General features: G+C 46.8%; 1 protein-coding gene across 1 annotated transcript in view; it reads left to right on the plus strand.

Annotated features, from left to right (window-relative positions):
• Positions 1-388: 388 nt before the first annotated feature.
• kifap3a (kinesin-associated protein 3a) overlaps positions 389-18,723 on the plus strand; it is a gene marked incomplete at both ends in the record, with an annotated part of 25,466 nt that continues 7,131 nt past the window's right edge. Inside the window, 17 exons of the mRNA XM_079997944.1 lie at positions 389-429; positions 1,330-1,461; positions 1,559-1,704; positions 1,811-1,872; positions 2,074-2,215; positions 3,731-3,830; positions 4,745-4,869; positions 5,378-5,476; positions 5,577-5,755; positions 7,946-8,108; positions 10,971-11,071; positions 13,081-13,189; positions 13,461-13,573; positions 13,677-13,842; positions 14,465-14,590; positions 16,251-16,349; positions 17,892-17,977. Of these exons, the coding sequence (XP_079854070.1) occupies positions 389-429; positions 1,330-1,461; positions 1,559-1,704; positions 1,811-1,872; positions 2,074-2,215; positions 3,731-3,830; positions 4,745-4,869; positions 5,378-5,476; positions 5,577-5,755; positions 7,946-8,108; positions 10,971-11,071; positions 13,081-13,189; positions 13,461-13,573; positions 13,677-13,842; positions 14,465-14,590; positions 16,251-16,349; positions 17,892-17,977 (1,989 nt within the window). The remainder of the gene's footprint in view (positions 430-1,329; positions 1,462-1,558; positions 1,705-1,810; positions 1,873-2,073; positions 2,216-3,730; positions 3,831-4,744; positions 4,870-5,377; positions 5,477-5,576; positions 5,756-7,945; positions 8,109-10,970; positions 11,072-13,080; positions 13,190-13,460; positions 13,574-13,676; positions 13,843-14,464; positions 14,591-16,250; positions 16,350-17,891; positions 17,978-18,723) is intronic.

Below are 18,723 nucleotides of genomic sequence, written 5' to 3' on the forward strand. Positions count from 1 at the left end.
ACTTCCTCGTGTTGCCCTGGCAACACCTGAAAATAAACACAACCCGGTGTCCGTATCCAATTAGTGTCTGCCCTTCTGTTAATATCTTTAGTTTTATGCATGTATCTATATTCTTAATACAGGTTCCATAATATATATATATATATATATATATATATATATATATATATATATATATATATATATATATATATATATATATATATATAATATTCTCAATATCGAGGTGGGACAGCGCTGAAACCTTAACCTAAACCGCTTCTGGTGGCGCAGCGACGTCATACTGACATCAGCACGTCGCCGTAGTTCTGTACTATCCGACTCCGTGTGTGCGTCGCTATCGAGATCACTAGATAACAGCGACCGCCCTCTAAACCCTCACCCCAAAATGGATAAAATGCAAGCAGAAGATGCCCGGTATCTGAAAAGGTAACCATTTAATGTTAGGGGAAAAAAAACATGGAGCTAACAGGCGAATCGGGCTGCGACCGAGGATGCTTCTGCATCCTGTTGTGGTGTTGATCGAATGGATGGTTGAGTTCGGGGTCCGTCAAACTCTCATTTCCTGCGTATTTTTATCCGCTTATCCAAATTATTGGAACTGAAATGTTACAACGGATTAAGATGGATAGATAAACAGACAGACAGACAGACAGACAGACAAACATGTATAGACATAAATACGTATGTCTGTCTGTCTGTCTCTCTCTCTCTCTCTCTCTGTATGTATGTATGTATGTATGTATACATACAGAGAGAGACAGACAGAGAGAGAGACAGACAGATAGAGAGAAATACACACACACACATACATACATACATACATACACACATACATACAAACATACATACAGTACATACATACAAACATACATACAAACAAACAAACATACAGTATATACATACAAACATACATACATACAAACATACATACAGTACATACATACATACATGTACATACATAGACAAACAGAGAGAGCGATAGACATACATACATACATACATACATAGAACGATAGATAGATAAACATACATAGATAGATAGATAGATGGATAGACAAACAGAGAGAGCAATAGACATACATACATACATACATACATACATACATACATACATAGATGGACAATCATAGATAGATAGATAGACAGACAGACAGACAGATGGATAGATGATAGATAGACAGACAGATAGATAGATAAATATACCATTTATCTATCTAGTCCTTTTTTATCCCCAATGGGCATTGATGACGACGTGAGAGGTTCTGTGGTGTTGCCTGTCGTCGTGGAAGTGACTCCATCTCCCGTCTCTCTCTCCCCCCGGCGCAGGAGAGTGAAGAGCGGCAGTCTGGACGTCCACCCCACGGAGAAAGCCCTGGTCGTCCACTACGAGGTGGAGGCGACCATCCTGGGGGAGCTGGGGGACCCCATGGTCGGGGAGCGCAAGGAGTGTCAGAAAATGTGTGTGATTGTGCGCCGACGTCATGATGAGGTACAGCAGAACCCGTTAGCGCCCTGTGGCTGACGCTCGTGTTCCCCGTCTATGTGCCGTTCCCAGCATTCGCCTGAAAAGCCTGAACTCCAACACCGACATCGCCTCCCTGGCGCGGAAGGTGGTGGAGGAGTGCAGGCTCATTCACCCTTCCAAGCTGCCCGTCGTGGAACAGCTGCTGTACTACCTGCAGAACCGCAGACTTACTAACGGTAACTATTTGTTCGCCCGCACCGAACTTATATTTGGATTCGTAGGGAATATTTTGATTTCTTTGTCGGGAGGTGTCATCTGTGATGAAAATGCTTTTTTGCGCAGATAAGCAGGAGAAGCAACACCAGCTCCCGCCGAGGGACCTCAAACAATATGCAGGAATGGAGGTAGGGAGTGTGTGTGTGTGTATGTGTGTGTGTGTGTGTGTGTGTGTGTGTGTGTGTGTGTGTGTGTGTGTGTGTGTGTGTGTGTGTGTGTGTGTGTGTGTGTGTGTGTGCGTGCGTGCGTGCGTGCGTGCGTGCGTGTCTGGCCTACGTGTACATTCTGGACGCTGAGATCCAGACTCCGAAGGGTTTCTCCTCATCCAGCTGGACGAGGAGGCCAACATCAACAACGTCGACGACTACGTGGAGCTGCTCTACGAAGACATCCCAGACAAGATTAGGGGAGCCTCCCTAATCCTCGACTTGGCTCGCAACTCTGACAACCTGGAGCAGCTGATGCAGAATGGTGACTTAACATCTGAATTGCTGGAGTCAAAATGATTTGACGTTATTGTATTATTTCGTGAAGGGGCGCCAATGCAGTCGCTTCAAGCGATGTGTTACGTAAATCTTTTGGGAGGCGCTCATTCTGAACGGTATTTATGGATACCGTGGCGCCTTACACCACTCCTCAAAAATGTTGCTTTGTCCAAAACACAATGTGTAATTTTTGGAAGCACATCATTTATGGTAACATTTTGCCCTAAGAATCTGATCTATAGTGCTTCTTTTGGATGTGCGCGCGGGTCTTTCCTCTGCCAAGAGGATAAGATAACACTCAATTAATCCCCGGAGGGAAATTCAGCAAAAAGGGTGCAGTCAAAAAAAGAGATACAAATGAGAAATGAGATGAGGAAATAACACATGTACACATCTATCTACACAAAGTTAAGACGGAGCAGCACCACGCCAACCCGTGGGGCCAATATGGGCAGGAGGGAGCTATGCTACAGTAGGTACAAGTTACAGTAGTTACATTAAAGTGGTAATTGTTAAAATCCATGTTGGGTGGAATTCCCATAATTCCATTTGAAACTGCAGCAGTTATTTTCAACATCCAGGTTTAACCCTTGTCTTACTGTAGTTCTGAGACGGCCCCTTCTTTTTCTCGAAAAAAGACATTGTTGTGATCGATTGATTATTATTATTTTTTTTGTTCTCTGTCAATTCAGGTGGTGGGGATGTTTTTTTTCATCGGGTGCTGTTCCTTTTTTGTGAATGTTTTGTGCATTTTACTGGCCGTGCATGACTAAATACATAGCGCGGCTGTTTCTTAAACGTCTGGCAGATTACCGCTCTTAAGAAACCCGGCGTCAGCGGCTCTTTCCCTGTGCTTCCCATCTTCTACCTCCTACTTCTAACAAACCGCAGCTTTCAACCCAAGTCCCACCTCGCCGTCCGTTACGCCGCTGCTGCTTTCCCTCAACCCTGCAGCGTGGAGACATCATCCATCGCAGCCGCCGCGCGACGGCACGGCATCATTCGTAACTGTCACAACGCGTCGTCATTTCGCTCTGTCTGTCGCCTGCCGTAGCGTGGGCGGAAGTTGAAGGGAGCCAAGCGTTTCGTGTGAACTGCCGGGCCTCGGGTCAGCGCGGAAAGCCGAGAGGTACCCTGGGACGCCCGTCTTCAAACTGAGAATCCTCCGCAGCTCGTGGCCCTTGGGAACTTCCGACCTCATCGCATTCCCGCACGCTCCTTTTTAAATTGGCCAGTACTCCCCATTGACTCCCTCCCCCAGACATCCTCTCAACACTCCCCCCTCCTCCCTTGGTCCCCTGTCCTCCTCTTAACCCCTTCTCCCCTATTTTTTTTGTAGTCTTCTAACCTTCCGTGTGTGTGTGTGTGTGTGTGTGTGTGTGTGTGTGTGTGTGTGTGTGTGTGTGTGTGTGTGTGTGTGTGTGTGTGTGTGTGTGTGTGTGTGTGTGTGTGTGTGTGTGTGTGTGTGTGTGTGTGTGTGTGTGTGTCTGTGCATGGTCAGAGACGGCCCTCGGAGCTCTGGCCAGAGTCCTGAGGGAGGACTGGAAGCACAGCGTCGACCTTTCCACCACCATCATCTACGTGTTCTTCTGCTTCTCCAGGTACAACACCAACCCAACTGTCTGGGCTCCAAGTGAAAACGAAGGTTTATTATTTCTTTTTATTTTTTACTTATTATTAATATGTATACATTTAAAAAAAAAAAGATTCCCTTCGTTTTCATAAAGGCAGGTAGTTGGGTGATTGGTTCATGGGAAGCTGGGTGCTAGTTCTTCCACCCAAATAAAAATTGATAAAAGAATAAATAATAAAATATGATGATGATGATGATATAATAATAATAATAATAATAATAATAATAATAATAATAATTATAATCATCATCATCATCATCATCATCATCATCATCATCATCATCATCATCATAATAATGTGAAAATAATAAAAAAAAAAAAATATATATATATATATATATATTAGTGAGAGAAATGTGTCAGTTTTCTTCATGTGCATTTATTGGCACTTTAATGATCAACCCACTCCTGCATTTTACCAAAACTACATTGACCCTTGAAATCACTCACAACGCCAGAACTAACTTTGACAGTGTACAGCACATAGCAATGAAAACTCCCTTTACACACTAAAATTAGCCCTCGCAAGAATAATATATAAATGCCTTGTCAGGAGTGATTTTGGCCGTGACAAGACGGGCGCAGGTCTGAAAAGTGATCGTCATTCTTGGCTCTTCTCCTTCACCGTGTTATGCTGCTCGGATTGGGAAAAGATTCAAGTGTGACTGATTACAAAGCGGACTGGGACGTTTTGAGTGGGAGTGAGTTTTCACCTTGACAGTTTACTTTGTGGAGTATTTCTGGGGGTGACCGGTCGGGGTCGTTTCATCTGACGCTCCCTTTTGGACTTGTAAATTTGATTTCAGTTTTGGGAAATCAGCTTTTGGGTAAAAAAGCGTTTATTTTTTCTCTCCTTTCCCCCCTCGACTCCCTCCCTGCAGTTACTCCCAGTTCCATGGCCTGGTCACCCACTATAAAATCGGGGCCCTATGTATGAACATCGTAGAACATGAGCTGAAGAGGTATGACCTCTGGCAAGATGAGCTGCAGAAGAAAAAGAAAGCCTATATCCTTTGCCAAGGGTCGTCCCGCGGAAAAGCCCTCCTGCAACTCTTGTTCACCTTTTGTCTAATGGAAGTGGACGACGTCGGCGCGCACGGTGCGTTTCTCGGCATCTGGCCGGGAAGTCAGAAAGGCGGCGAATTCAAGCAGTTTAAAGGGAAATTCCCGCCGCAAACCGACATTGCAGTAAACTCATTCAACTCATTTTCAAAAGTTAATGCCTATTTTATACTCGCCCTTCTGGGAGTATGTAGTTTGGTCTCATTCCTGCAGCAGCCCAGCCTTTTCACCGTACTGGACTCCCATCGGGAGTTCAATGCAAGAAACCTACCTATGTACTACATAAGGGGACATGAGTGGCTGCAGCAAAAAGCATGTATTTGTAGGTCAAACTGATGTATGCTTTTACCACTTGCTGAGTAAGTAAAAAACCTTCACCTGTTAGAGTACACTAGAGTCTTCAGTATTTAATCTTGTTTGGGGGGAACAGTGCGATCCTTGACTGGTATCACATGATGAAGATCCGGAGAACCAAACTCTAAAGAAGGAATATGATAAAGCGTTGAAGAAGTACCAGTGCCTGCTTGTCAAGCAGGAGCAGCTTCTCAAAGGTACCAACAAAAAACCGGCTTCAAAGTCATTTCAAATATGATTTTGTAACCCCGAAATTCTGAAAAACGTTTTTTTGCATCCCTCGGTGTCACTCTCTAGTTGCTCTGTTCCTGCTGCTGAACCTGGCAGAGGACACACGCACGGAGCTGAAGATGAGGAACAAGAACATCGTCCACCTGCTGGTGAGGACCCTGGAGCGGGAGGACGAGGAGCTGCTGGTGCTGGTGGTGGCCTTCCTGAAGAAGCTGTCCATCTTCCTGGAAAATAAGAATGACATGGTAAGGGAGGGATCCAGAGGGACGAAAAAAGAGCGTAGGATTGCGGAAAAGACGGTTGAACTTGAGAGATGTGAAGGGGAAGAAAAACCAACGTGAAAGGGGCTGAATGTGGTAGTTTTGGCTCCTTCGTGTGATATCTGTGGGATGTTAACCGAATGACTATCAATGTAATCCGTTGAAGTTGCATACAATTCAAACAATTATAGATTGTGTCACGGTTGTGGATCAGAATTTTCTCTTAATAATTAGAAAAACGTGTTTCTGTGAGCCCCCCCCCCTTTTAGTCTAAGTGGTCAAAATCGAATGAATCAACAACCTTTTTTTTTTTTATAGGTTCTGTATAACATTACTTGGACATTTTTCAACAAACAGCTGTTACCTTGTGGCAAACCATGCCTATCAAATTTCAATTTAAAAATGCTTAGAGGCGGTGTTTCTTTCTTTCTTTCTTTCTTTCTTTCTTTCTTTCTTTCCTTCCTTTCTTTCTTGCCCCGTGTCCCACAGTGCTCTTACAGGAACCTTACCACTCAAACTTTCCCTAATCCAGCCCCACCTGGTTCCAATCCCAGCCAGTGTGTGGGACTTTATCAAAGCCAGACGCCATTAGGACGCAGCTTTATCTTCTTGTTTCCCCCGTTAGTGTATCTTTTGACTCAGATTAAAGAATCCTTCAGGGGATCAGAACGGCTCCGGCACATGTCCGGCAGAGAAGAAAAAAAAATAGCCTCGTTTCAACACGTTAACTCGGCCGAATGTCTCAGCTTACATCAAAGTAAAGGGCTTTCCTTTCAAGGGCCTAGATGGTTAATTGACAAAATAAGGGAAAGGAGCGCTGACACGACGCGATCTGTCATCAGATTATGTTTTATACAGTCGACACGTTGCAACCGCCTCTTAACCAGATAACAACCTTTTACAGTCTGATAAGGTATTTATTCGGCCCCTGTCACTAATGGAATGGAAATGTCAATGGTAATTGACACAGGCTGCACTTCATTATAGAGCATGAGGCTGGGGTTTGCGATGGTGTGACTGGAGCTGGTTTTGCACACAGTAGCAGTTAGTACTTTCTTTTTTTTCTTTTTTCTCTCTTTTTTTTAACTGGGAGCAGGTTGCCTTCCCATTATGTCTTGCTGTGGCTGTGGGGAGACCACAGGAGAGGAAAGCAGACATGTTAACAAGCAAAGCCGGACTGGCACTGCTTGTCGCACACTTGCAAAAGACGCACTGTCACAGACACATGGAGCCGATGACAATGCGGGGATGTAGCCCAAACTGTTTTTTTTGGGGGGTTTTTTTGTAGCCCAAACACTTCCAAGCTACCTTCCCACCTAGATGACATCAGAGAGACCAGGTTTGGAGTTTAGCCCTCAGCGTCTTAAGCTCAACACCTCCACCTGCCTGCAATCCACATCTGCACAACCCTCCCACATTATTACCCTACACTTGACCTAACACAAAAAATCCTAGACTCATTTTGTCCAGATTTTATCCATAAATTGCCACTATTCAAAATATCCTGTCGTAGTTTTCCTGAAGGCTTTCTTATATATGCTTTTGGCTGGAGGCTGCTTGGTCAGTTGCCTAAATATTTTCAGTCCAACTCTACTCCGTTTATTGTTTTTAACATCCTGTCTGTTAAGTAGTCCTCAGGGAGTTATATTTTGGATGACCAGTCGTTTTAATTATTTTTTTGTTTATTTTGATAGATAATGATAGGCAGCAATTGGCAGCAAGTATGAAGTGAAATTTACAGGAGGTACATCCAACACTTTTGTGGTTATTGACGCTGAAATATATCTATTAATGATATGATATTATTTTATAATTCTTTTATATTATGTTATTAAGATGCAAGAAGCTAATTTGTTTCAGTGCAGCCTGCTTCAAGAACAGGAAATGACACACATTCATGAGTCATCGTGTGCCTTGAACCACTACACTTGTGCGGTGATGACACGATAGTGAGTGTGTCGTCTTTCTGCCGTTGGCACCGTAAGCTGATGAGCGGGATTGGAAGGAATTTGACTTTGTCTAGGCTTGCTGTTTCCCCCGCCTTGTCCCTCTCCTGTCATGTCCTTACCCTCTTGTATTTTGTAAAACAAAAAGCTCAAAGGGAGCACACTGATAAGAGATCTTGACACGCGACACAGAGCAAATAAAAAACAATACTGTGTCGACTGTTTCCAGGCGGAGATGCATGCGGTGGAGAAGCTGGCCAGGCTACTCCCGTGTGACCACGAGGAGCTGCGGAGCACCACCCTGCGTCTCCTCCTCAACCTTTCCTTTGACACGGGCCTCCGCAGCCAGATGGTCCAAGCGGGACTCATTCCCAAACTCTCGTCGCTGCTCGGTAATAGAACTGTCAGGGCGCGTTGTTACCTTTGCCTGCATTTGACTGAGTATATAAGCATGTACCTTGTCAGTGCTTGCTTTAACTTGGGTTTTTTTTGTGCCTACAAATGAGCATGTGTTGTCAATCTATTTGTTCGGGACTGCGCCTGTTCTCTGACCAGGTACTAGCGCTCTCTGATCCAGGTTTTTCTCTTGCAAAGTAGACACATGACATAAAAAAATAGTCCCCGTCCCAAGCCACCCGTTAAAACCGCGGCCAGCACACGCAGCCTCAGACACTAATATCCAAGACCCCGCATGCGTGCATGTGTGCGTGCGTGAGTGCGGGCGGGCGTGTGTGCGTGTGGGTGCAGGACTTTCACACAGTGCCTGGACCTGGAGCCCACTCTGGCAACCGTTAGAGAAATGACTTCCTGAACGGAGGGTTCCAGAGCGTGTGATTGGTGCGTGGGCTCATCCGCGGGTCATGCGGCTCGGTCCGAAGCATCTCTGACAGGCTTTTTGAAGCCTCTCCCGGGGAGGCTCGGGTGACACCGCATAATTAATATAATATATTTGTTAGAATAACATGCCAGAGCCGCTGGACAAATGTTGTTTTTGCAGGAGCGGGCGAGAGAGAGGCGGAGGGCTCTTCAGAGACCTGGGGAGAACCCGTTCGGCGAAAAAAGGGCAACAGGGCGCCGCTTGCTTGCGCGTTTTTCGGAAGCGAGGCACATGCGTAATATAACTCAGCGCTGAAATATCTCGCCACCTCACGGCTCTGACATTTTAGATATTTGCCGATGAGTGTGTTTACACGTGGGCGTAGCGCTCTGGACGTGTGCGCAGATGTGTCATCAATCATCCTCTTTCCTTTTTGGACCGCCCCCCCCCCACTCCTTTTTTCCCTGGGATACTGCAATGGTAATGGTATTTTATCTCTAGAAAGAAGAGAGATCCAGGGGGGGGGGCTGATCAGCTGGTGCTCAACCCCCTCCTAAGACCTGCGGAGGTCACGACCCCCCTCCCCCCTCTGATTAGATGAAAGGGAGAGGGAACCCCCCTAACGTTTCCCTCACCTCTCTCCAGACTCCACCACCTGAACACAGACTCAAAAGCAAAAAGGGAAATTCCTCTAAAGTCACCTTTTCACCCACAGACTCCTCCCATTTATTTATGTCAAACATCTCGGCTGACTAAATCACACGCTGGTGGGGGACTGAAGTGGCGGCGGTTCATCAATTCGACAGCATCTCGCTCTCTCTCGCGAGGCGCGTGGTCTCTTTGAAGGTCAGAGCGTTGGCTCTTATTTACCCAGATGGCGCGGTAACAACACAATGGCACCGTCCACAAACCTTGCCCAGACGCCTCTTAATCCGTGCGGGTGTAATTTTACTATGCTTGGGCAGTTTTAAATCAGGCCGGGGTGTAATTGGAGTTTAGATGTCCCACTAACTGCCCCTGAATAGTCTAGTTAGTTTCTTTACAGTTCTCTCCACCCCCTCTCTCCCCCCCGGCCTCGACCCAGTCATTTTTTTGAACATTTAATGGGATCTCTCCCTTCGCCCCTAAAGGATCCTCCGTGTACCCACTGGCAAAGTAAGGGAGTTCGCCGGGTCAGGAGAAACATAACGTGAGCATTTATTTATTTGTGTGTGTGTGTGTGTGTGTGTGTGTGTGTGTGTGTGTGTGTGTGTGTGCGTGTGCGTGTGCGTGTGTGCGTGTGTGGGTGTTTTCGTATGCATTTTAAAGTATTGGTGGGGGGGGGGGGATAAATTCCTAATGAGAAGCACATGTTCAGACCAATCGCCGGCTGAGTTGGACGGGCCAGAGCGGCGAATAGCGTAGCTTAAACTTATTAAAGGCAGTAAAATTGATGCTTCCTCCTGTTTTCCCAATTAAATCGAGAAGCCGTCTCTGTTTGGCCCTTCGTCCCCCACCTTTGAGTTTCCAGGGGTTCGGGGAAACATCTGGATCCAATAAGAAGCGTTATGGCTCCCAGTATGGACACCGAGTTGACCAATCGTGGCTGGAACAAGTTCAAACTGGAACCGGGGTTTTTGGGGCCGGAGTGGCAGCGGGCGTTGCAGGAGTGCTGTCACGGGTTCTGGTCCAGTGAAGAGTCTCTCTCTTAACACTTTTCTTAATGAAAAGCCCCCGGGTCAACGTCCGTGCGTGGATTTTCTCTGACCTCTTCCCAACGCCGTCAGTCTCCCGGCAACGGTCAGGGGTCAAACTCATAAAGGTGCCAGGCTACCTAACAGTTTAACACTCCATCCATCCCGTCTTTATCTCCGTCAGACGGGCCGCCGGAGGCCGCTCTGCGATAACCTCAGCTTACTCTGTTGACGGGGAAAATGTTTAGCATAGCAATTTCTTGAATTCAAATTTTAACTCACAAGGCAGGCACATAGGCCAATAGTCGGTTGAAATAAATTTATGCCGGATAAAAAAAAAACTAAAAAAAAAACAACCTTTAAATAGAGCTGTCGTGATCATTACATTTTATAATGTTTACAAAAAATCCTTAGATTCCACAATCATGTTAATGTGCACTTGTTCACTGTCAGTCAAGAGCCCTTGTGTCTGCGTAGGTGTGTTATTACACTGTTATTGGCTGTACTGTGATAGTGGGGTTAAATGAACAAAGAATATCATAAAAATCAATAATCATTGGTTTGGTCGTTTCTGATGATCTTGCTAAACTGCTGTAGCGACATTCGACAGGCTTTCAAGCAAATTTAGCGTCAATCCTAAAATTGCCCTTCCAGCTCATTTCTTTTGCTAGATGTGGTCATCCGTGCCCCGCGGAGTGCCCGAGCTGGCACAAACGGTCATTCATGCGTCCATTGACTTTCCTCCTCCTCTGTTTACGCTGCAGCTGACGAGGGCCAGAGGCAGCTCAGCCTGTGGATTCTGTACCACATCAGCATGGACGACAGATTCAAGTCCATGTTTGCCTACACGGACTGCATACCACTGGTAAGACTGGCAAATGTACACCACCCTTCGCCATGGGAGTCATATATGAGGGAGCGTGAGATAGAGAGAGCGATACAGAGAGAGAAAGAGTAAGGGGGGGGGGGGGGGGGCGCTGGGGGGGCTCGGCTCCACATCTGGGGCCGAGCCCACCCGAGGACGGCTACTCAGTCTGCTCCCTCGCTGCGATGACAGCTCTCTGTTTTGTCTCCTCTCCCTCTCTCGCTCCACCACGCCGACGAGTCCTGAGCAGAGTCTTGCATCCTCCCGACTAAAACGAGCCCTCTTCCAGTAAACAGAGCCCCCTCGCGCCGCGTCCCCGTAGCACCTAAGTGCACGTAATTGCAATATTGAATTGGGAATTGGCTCGAGCGCCGAGACGCCGACATGGTAGTGCGCTTGTTGGCAATTGAGTTACGTCCATGAAAACATTTGCGAAACCGTTTGCGACGCACGCTTAAAGAAGACCTCGGGGTTAATCCCCCGACGAGATTTAATTCTCACTCCTCAATTTTTGGGACGGAGCCGAGCGGGTTCAGTGGATCCTCCTCATCATCGGTGATTAGCTTAATGTGTGTGGTGTTTGTTTGCTGGGATTGGGTGGGTGTAAATGCCGGCCAGATGTGGCTCGGCGAGCTCGGTGTTTATCCAGAAGGTCGCGTCGCCAGCCCGATCCCCCCCCCCCCCCCGTGGGCAGAGGGAACGCTGGGTAGCAGCGTGACCAGGATGTGACCTCCGACCCCACCCCCCCTCAGGCTTCGTTTGCTCACCTCTCCTTTACTTCCTTCTCCACATCCAGCCCCTTTTTGTAAACATCTTCAGGTCTCTGTTTCGACCCTTTTCCTACCTTCTACCTTCTACCTCTTTTTGTTTTCTCTGAAACCACTGGAAGAGGTTTTTTTATTTGTAACAGCAGCAGTAGATGACCTGCCTCTCTCCTCCTTTTCCCAAGCTTTTAAACAGTGTCAACCTTTTCTAGTCAGAGAGCTGCTGGACGGGAGGAGAGAGAGGTGGATGCTAGAGGTGAAGGTGGAGGTGTTGGGATGGGGGGGTCATAGGATGGGGGGGGGGGGCCTTCTGCAGCGTGGTCCTGTGGCCCCGGCTGGGGGCTCCAGTGGTCGTCTGTGGTAAATAAGCAGAGGCAGGTGCCAGAGAGTCTAGACGGGGGTTGATTTGGGGTCCAGGGCCCCTGGTATGTGATACCTAACCCGAGCCCGGCCGCGCCTCTCTCTCTCTCTCTCTCTCTCTCTCTCTTTCTCTCTCTCTCTCTCGCTCTCTCTCTCTCACTCTCTCTCTCTCTCCGTCTGATTGCACACTGCTGACTCCTCACAGGGAAGCCGTGCCCCTCTGCTCCCCAATCCCCCCTAGGTTGAAGCCCCTTCCTGTTTAATGTTAAATCAGCGCAAGGGAGAAGGACGGACGGACAGATGGGAGGGGAGGAGGGTGGGAGCGGGGAGGCAGGGGGGAGGTTGGCGGACGAGGGGGGACTTATTTTTTCTCTGGTCTTCACTCCCACCATCCTCCTCCTTCTCGCTGTCTCACGCTCCTGCCCTACTTCTCTTTCACAAAGTTAAACCCACACTTCCCCTTTCACTCCAGGGCTTCAACTCCAGTGATGATGCAGGACACCTATGCAGAGATTTTTACTTGTTCCAAACTAACAAATTGCAACTCAAGCCCCCCTCCCCCCTCGCTTAATCTCTCTTAATCTGCTCCCCTTTATCTTTGCCTTTTAATGCTCACTTTCCCCTACCTGAGCTTAACCATCTGGTTCTGAGAAAGGATGCTGGTGAAGGACACAAATGGCCTTCTACGAGAGTCACAAACTGAATAGAAAAACATATGATGCACTCTCATGAAAAGTAGATTTATCAAAGAAATATTTATTGTTATTGTTTACATTGGAGAGCGGAGCAAAAGGATACAACATTTTTTTCTGTTGATTATACATTTGAGCTGCAGGCTATATCTTATTTTACATGATATCATATGATATTATATTTGAATGTCAGATAATGAAGATGGTGATGGAATGCGGCGAGGGCAGGATGGATGCTGAGCTGATCTCCTTCTGCATCAATCTGGCAGCTAACAAGAGGAACGCCCAGGCCATCTGTGATGGTACGACACACGCACACACACACACACACACACACACACACACACACACACACACACACACACACACACACACACACACACACACACACACACACACACACACACACACACACACACACACACACACACACACACACACACACACACACACACACACACATACTATGCATCTGTAAAGTCGTCTACGCTAAAGAATTAGCGCCAGATGGCAGTTACATTTTATGAGCACATCGCCTTTAATACAGAAGGTAAGCTCCTTTTTCCTCCCTAGGTAATGGCCTTAGGGTGTTGATGAAGAGGGCTTTGAAGCTGAAGGACGTTCTGATGATGAAGATGATCAGGAACCTGTCTCAACACGACAGTCCCACCAAGAACCTCTTCATAGTCAGTCCTCCATGAAGTACAATGCCACAGCTCGTCTTGTTGCATGAAAGGGTTAAAATAGAAATAAAAAATGATTCACATTTCCACTTTTCCTTTCTCTCAGGACTACGTCGGCGTCCTGGCCGCCCAAATCAGCGAGGAGGAAGACGAGGAGTTTGTGATCGAGTGCGTCGGCACGTTGGCCAACCTCACCATCTCTGACCTGGACTGGGAACCAGTGCTGGAGGAGTACCAGCTGGTGCCGTACCTCAAAGACAGACTCAAGCCAGGTCCGCCGGGTTTTTAGCGGGGTTACGATTTCATGCTCCTTGTTTTTTTTCTTGGTATTTTTTTTTTGGAGGTGTTTCGAGACCTCTTTTTTCCTATCCTTACGGTTTGAACGCTTCACAACATTCTTTGAACCGTCGCTCTCCTTCCCTAATCTCAAAACCAGAACCCCTTTGGTTTTTATCTGTGAAGTGTCTCTAGACCACGGCGATGTGAGGACGGAGAACACTCATCAGGGCTCGGGTCTTATCTATACAGTCCTGTGACCTTTCGCCTTTGTACTCTGACCTCCTGCTATCCATCTCTTATGTTAAGAGATTGGGCAATGCAACTATTCTAACTATATTATAATTTTTGGATTGTGATTTTGAGGTTAATGGGAACGATGGAAGGTGGATATAATCAGTGTCAAAAAGGGTCTATAGGTCTAGTCTTTCAGTATTTATTTCACTGTAAATATGGATATTACATCAACAGGCAACATGGGACACATTATGAGCATACTGAGTTAAATGTGATGTATTGTTTATAGACCAAAGACGAGGGTGTTTTCCCTGGCTCAGTGCTCGGACCTGCTCCCCACAGTATATAGGGTCTGAATATTGCACTTTTCCCTGATGTCAGGGTCGGCGGAGGATGACCTCATCCTGGAGGTGGTGATCCTGATCGGCACTGTGTCCATGGACGACTCCTGCGCTGCCATGCTGGCAAAGTCCGGCATTATCCCTGCCCTCATTGAACTGCTCAATGGTACGCTCCATATTCCAGATCCATACTCCAGCTCTTCCTAATTTTACCTTTCCTGCCCGAGTCTCCTGTCGTGGGATTTAAACCGGTTTGTGGCCATGAGATTAATATCAAATTAATTCTTAAAGTTTTGTTTCCTGGAGTACTCTTAAAAGCAACCCACTAATTAGAAATACAATACTTTATGCCATTTGGAAAATATAACTGTCTGTTACTGTCTTTTTCTTTTAACTGTGCTGTCAGCAGGCTTGGCATACAATACAGAGTATTTGTATGCCATTGTATCCAAGACAGAGTTAATCAGCAAGTGGAGTTCAAATTGTCAACCTGCAATGCAACTCCATTGTTTAAGAGTGCAATGCCACTCTTAATCAATACTGTAACTCTGTTGTATGGTAGGATGACAAGAGCTTTTTGTTACACATGACCGCCACCAATCACCCTCTTTGGAGGACGATCTTACCATGTTTTCATCTATAAACAACTAATCATCATTACTTCTGCAAGAGGGGGAGAATCACCACGGGTGAGACAGATAGACATAGAGATGAACAACATGTACTTGGAAAATGATAAACATAGAAACATCAGACGACAACATGTATTTGACTACGTGACTAATGAAGTCAACAAAAACTAGAACAGCAATTATGGCACGTGGCCTCTTCCTCTGATAGCTGTGGCATTAAAGGAGAGAAACAGAACAATGTTTTCAGGAGGGTGTTGGTGGGCATGTTCAAGGCAGATGGTGATTGTGTGTGTGTGCCTGTGATGAGTCCACCTGTGTGTGTGTGTGTGTGTGTGTGTGTATGTGTATGTGTATGTGTATGTGTGTGTGTGTGTGTGTGTGTGTGTGTGTGTGTGTGTGTGTGTGTGTGTGTGTGTGTGTGTCTGGTGTGTGTGTGTGTGTGTGTGTGTGATGTGTCCACTGGTGAGTGCCGGGACTTGTCCCAATTAGTTCTGGTGTATGAGGTCAGAACTATATCGTAGCACCTCCAAGCAGCGGAAACGGTCTTGCAGCCACCCCTGAGTCCGGCAGCCGTATGGACACCCCATGACCTCAGGAAAGCTCAGAGCACAGTACTGCAGTACATGCTGCACTGCAGCCACAGAAGACGCCCCCCCCCCAACCCACAGAGAAGCCTGGAGCCCGCGAAGCAACAGCCACGCATGACCCCGAGGTGCACAACCTAGTTGCAGAGAGCACAAAGTGACCCTGCACCCCTGAAATGCACACATACAACCCACCCCCATGTGCAGGCATAAGACGCAAGCGCAGAACCCTGGCCACCGGCGCCGGGCACGGATCACAGGCCTGCAGCCGGGCCCAACACAGACAGGCCGACACCCAGGCATAACACCCTGTTATGACGATATATTGATTATGCCGGTTATGCCGGTGCTATGGAAGATTAAGGCCACATGAAAAATCTAGCAGGGAGCCGGCAAGGTCCCTATGCCCACCAACGCCCTGCACAAAGGCCAGGCCCTCCATGTGGCAACACGCAAGATGCCCTACCCGGCCACAAGCCCGAGTTCTCAACCAACCAGCCGAGTGCAAATGGCGCAGGGCACCCCAACGGCTTTATAATTTTTTTTTTTATTCTTTCTGTTTTCACCCCTTCATGTTTTCCTCTTTACCTTTTCCTGGTTTCGGCTGCAGCTCAACAGGAGGACGATGAGTTTGTGTGCCAGATTGTCTATGTCTTCTACCAGATGGTCTTCCAGCAGGCAACCCGGGACGTCCTCATCAAAGACACACGTATCCTTCTGCATGTTTTTCCTTCATTCAGTCACCATTGCACCTCTGCCACACAAGACATACACACACACACTCACACACACACACACACACGGAAATATTGAACAGATTGATGACGCTGGCTATGCGCATTTGAACCCAGAATGCCACAGCACATGTTTATACACCTTAACCGCCCTCACCGTGACCCTCCTCTCTGTGCCACCTAAAACTTCCATAATATTCAACATTTATTGCATGTTTCCATAGTTCCCCACAACGCCTGATGTACATGATCAGCCACAACATTAAAACCAGCACTAATAATCACTAATGTTGTGTAGCTCCTCCTCGTGCTGCCAAAACAGCTCTGACCCGTGGAGGCATGGACTTCACAAGACCTCTGAAGGTGTCCTGTGGTATCTGGCATCAAGACGTTAACAGCAGATCCTTTAAGTCCTGGAAGTTGCGAGGTGGGACCCCCATGGATCGGGCTTGTTGTTCCAGCACATCCCACAGATGGTCCATCGGATCGGACCCTAACCCCACCCATCTACATAATGGAGAAGAAAACATGATTCATCAGACCAGGCCACCTTCTTCCTTTGCTCTGGTCCAGTTCTGACACTCAAGTGCCCATTGTAGGCGCTTTCGGCAGTGGACACAGTCTGCACAGCTTCATACGCAGCAAGCTGTGATGCACTTGTGTGTTCTGACACCTTTCTATCATAGCAGCATTACATTTTTCACAATTTGTGCTACAGTAACTCCTCTGTGGGATCGGACCAGACGGGTGACTTTGCTCGCCACGTGCATTAATGAGCCCATGGGCGCCCATGACCCTGTCTAGGGTTCACTGGTTGTCCTTCCTTGGACCACTTTTGGTAGGTACTAACCACTGCATATCGGAAACACCGCACAAGACCTGCCATTTTGGAGATGTTCTGGCCCAGTTGCTTAGTCATTCAAATTTCTAACCCTTGTCAAAGTGGCTCAGATCCTTACGCTTGCCCATTTTTCCTGCTTCCAACACATCAACTTCAAGAACTGACTGTTCACTTGCTGCCTCATGTATCCCACCCCTTGACAGGCGCCATTGGAAAGAGATTAACAATGTTATTCACTTCACCTGTCAGTGTTTTTGATGTTGTGGCTGATCGGTGTATAACCCCGGCTATAATTGTATACAGTTGTGGCCTGTGGCAGCCTGCGTCAAATTACAAATAGGCTTTCTGTCAGAAGATTTGGATCACCGTTTGTTGAGAATATGAGAGAAATTTGTGAGCAAAGTGGCGGTGGAGAGGTGCCTAGGGAGAGGATTTGTCTTCAGAGCTGTTTCTCTCGACACAGGAAATGTAAAGAGTTGTTCCTCCGGCCACGGGGCACCTGCCTTGCGTCTCCCACTCGTCCCAATTTAAAGTCTTTTCCTCCAGCACATCTCCTACCTGTCCCACTGGTCGGGATTAAGTCATGGACCCGGGACTGACAGGTCCTGAACGCATTCTACACAAATGCGTAGAATCAAATATCGTTTTTTTTTTCCTTGAGTCTGGTCGACTGCAGAGGCCCCCGCATACCTCATCGACCTGATGCACGACAAGAACACTGAGATCCGCATGGTCTGCGACAACACTCTGGACATCATCGCTGTACGTAGACACGTCTTTAAATTACTGATTCATGAAGGCAGCGTGGCTTTGATAGAGTTGTTTCCTGCTATAACGCTGAATTCAATTTTTACTAAATCATTCAGTAAATAGGTTCTATTGACTTGGCAGTGTTTTAAAATGGTGTAAATTTGTAAAAATGTCAGAGGTAAAAGAAACTGCTCGTTTATCCTCAAAATCATACATTTTTGAAGATACAAGGGTACAGTAGAAAACAACAACTTTTAAACAACAAAAGACAAACCACAAACCTTGGCAGGAAGGAAAATATATGCATATATTTTAGGATTCTCTGCGAAAGGAAGTGCCACTATTGCACACCCTGCACTGCAGATTCTTAAAATACCAAAAATATCTTGAATATCTTAATTTAACTCGATGAATAGCCTTCTATGGAAGAGGATTAGGGCCACATGAAAAAAAATGAGGTCTGGGATTTGTCTCAGAATTCTGTGAATGAAGTCATAATTCTGAAAAAATCTGACTTTAATCTTAGAATTCTGACTTTATTCTCGATTTAATCTTTGATTTATTTTAAATGAAATTTTCAGGTGGCCATAATCCTCTTCTGCATCCTTGTGTTTTTTTTTCCTCCCCTGTCAATCACCTCGGCACACTATATTTGACATCAACGGTTAACCCGACGATGCAATTCCGAATGGCTTCATGAGTGACAGGCGTGGTTGGCTCCCAGGCCACCTCCTGATCCGAGCCAGGCTTTAGATCAG

This window comes from Zeus faber (assembly GCF_960531495.2).
Source record: "Zeus faber genome assembly, chromosome: 1".
Classification (NCBI taxonomy): Eukaryota; Metazoa; Chordata; class Actinopteri; order Zeiformes; family Zeidae; genus Zeus; species Zeus faber.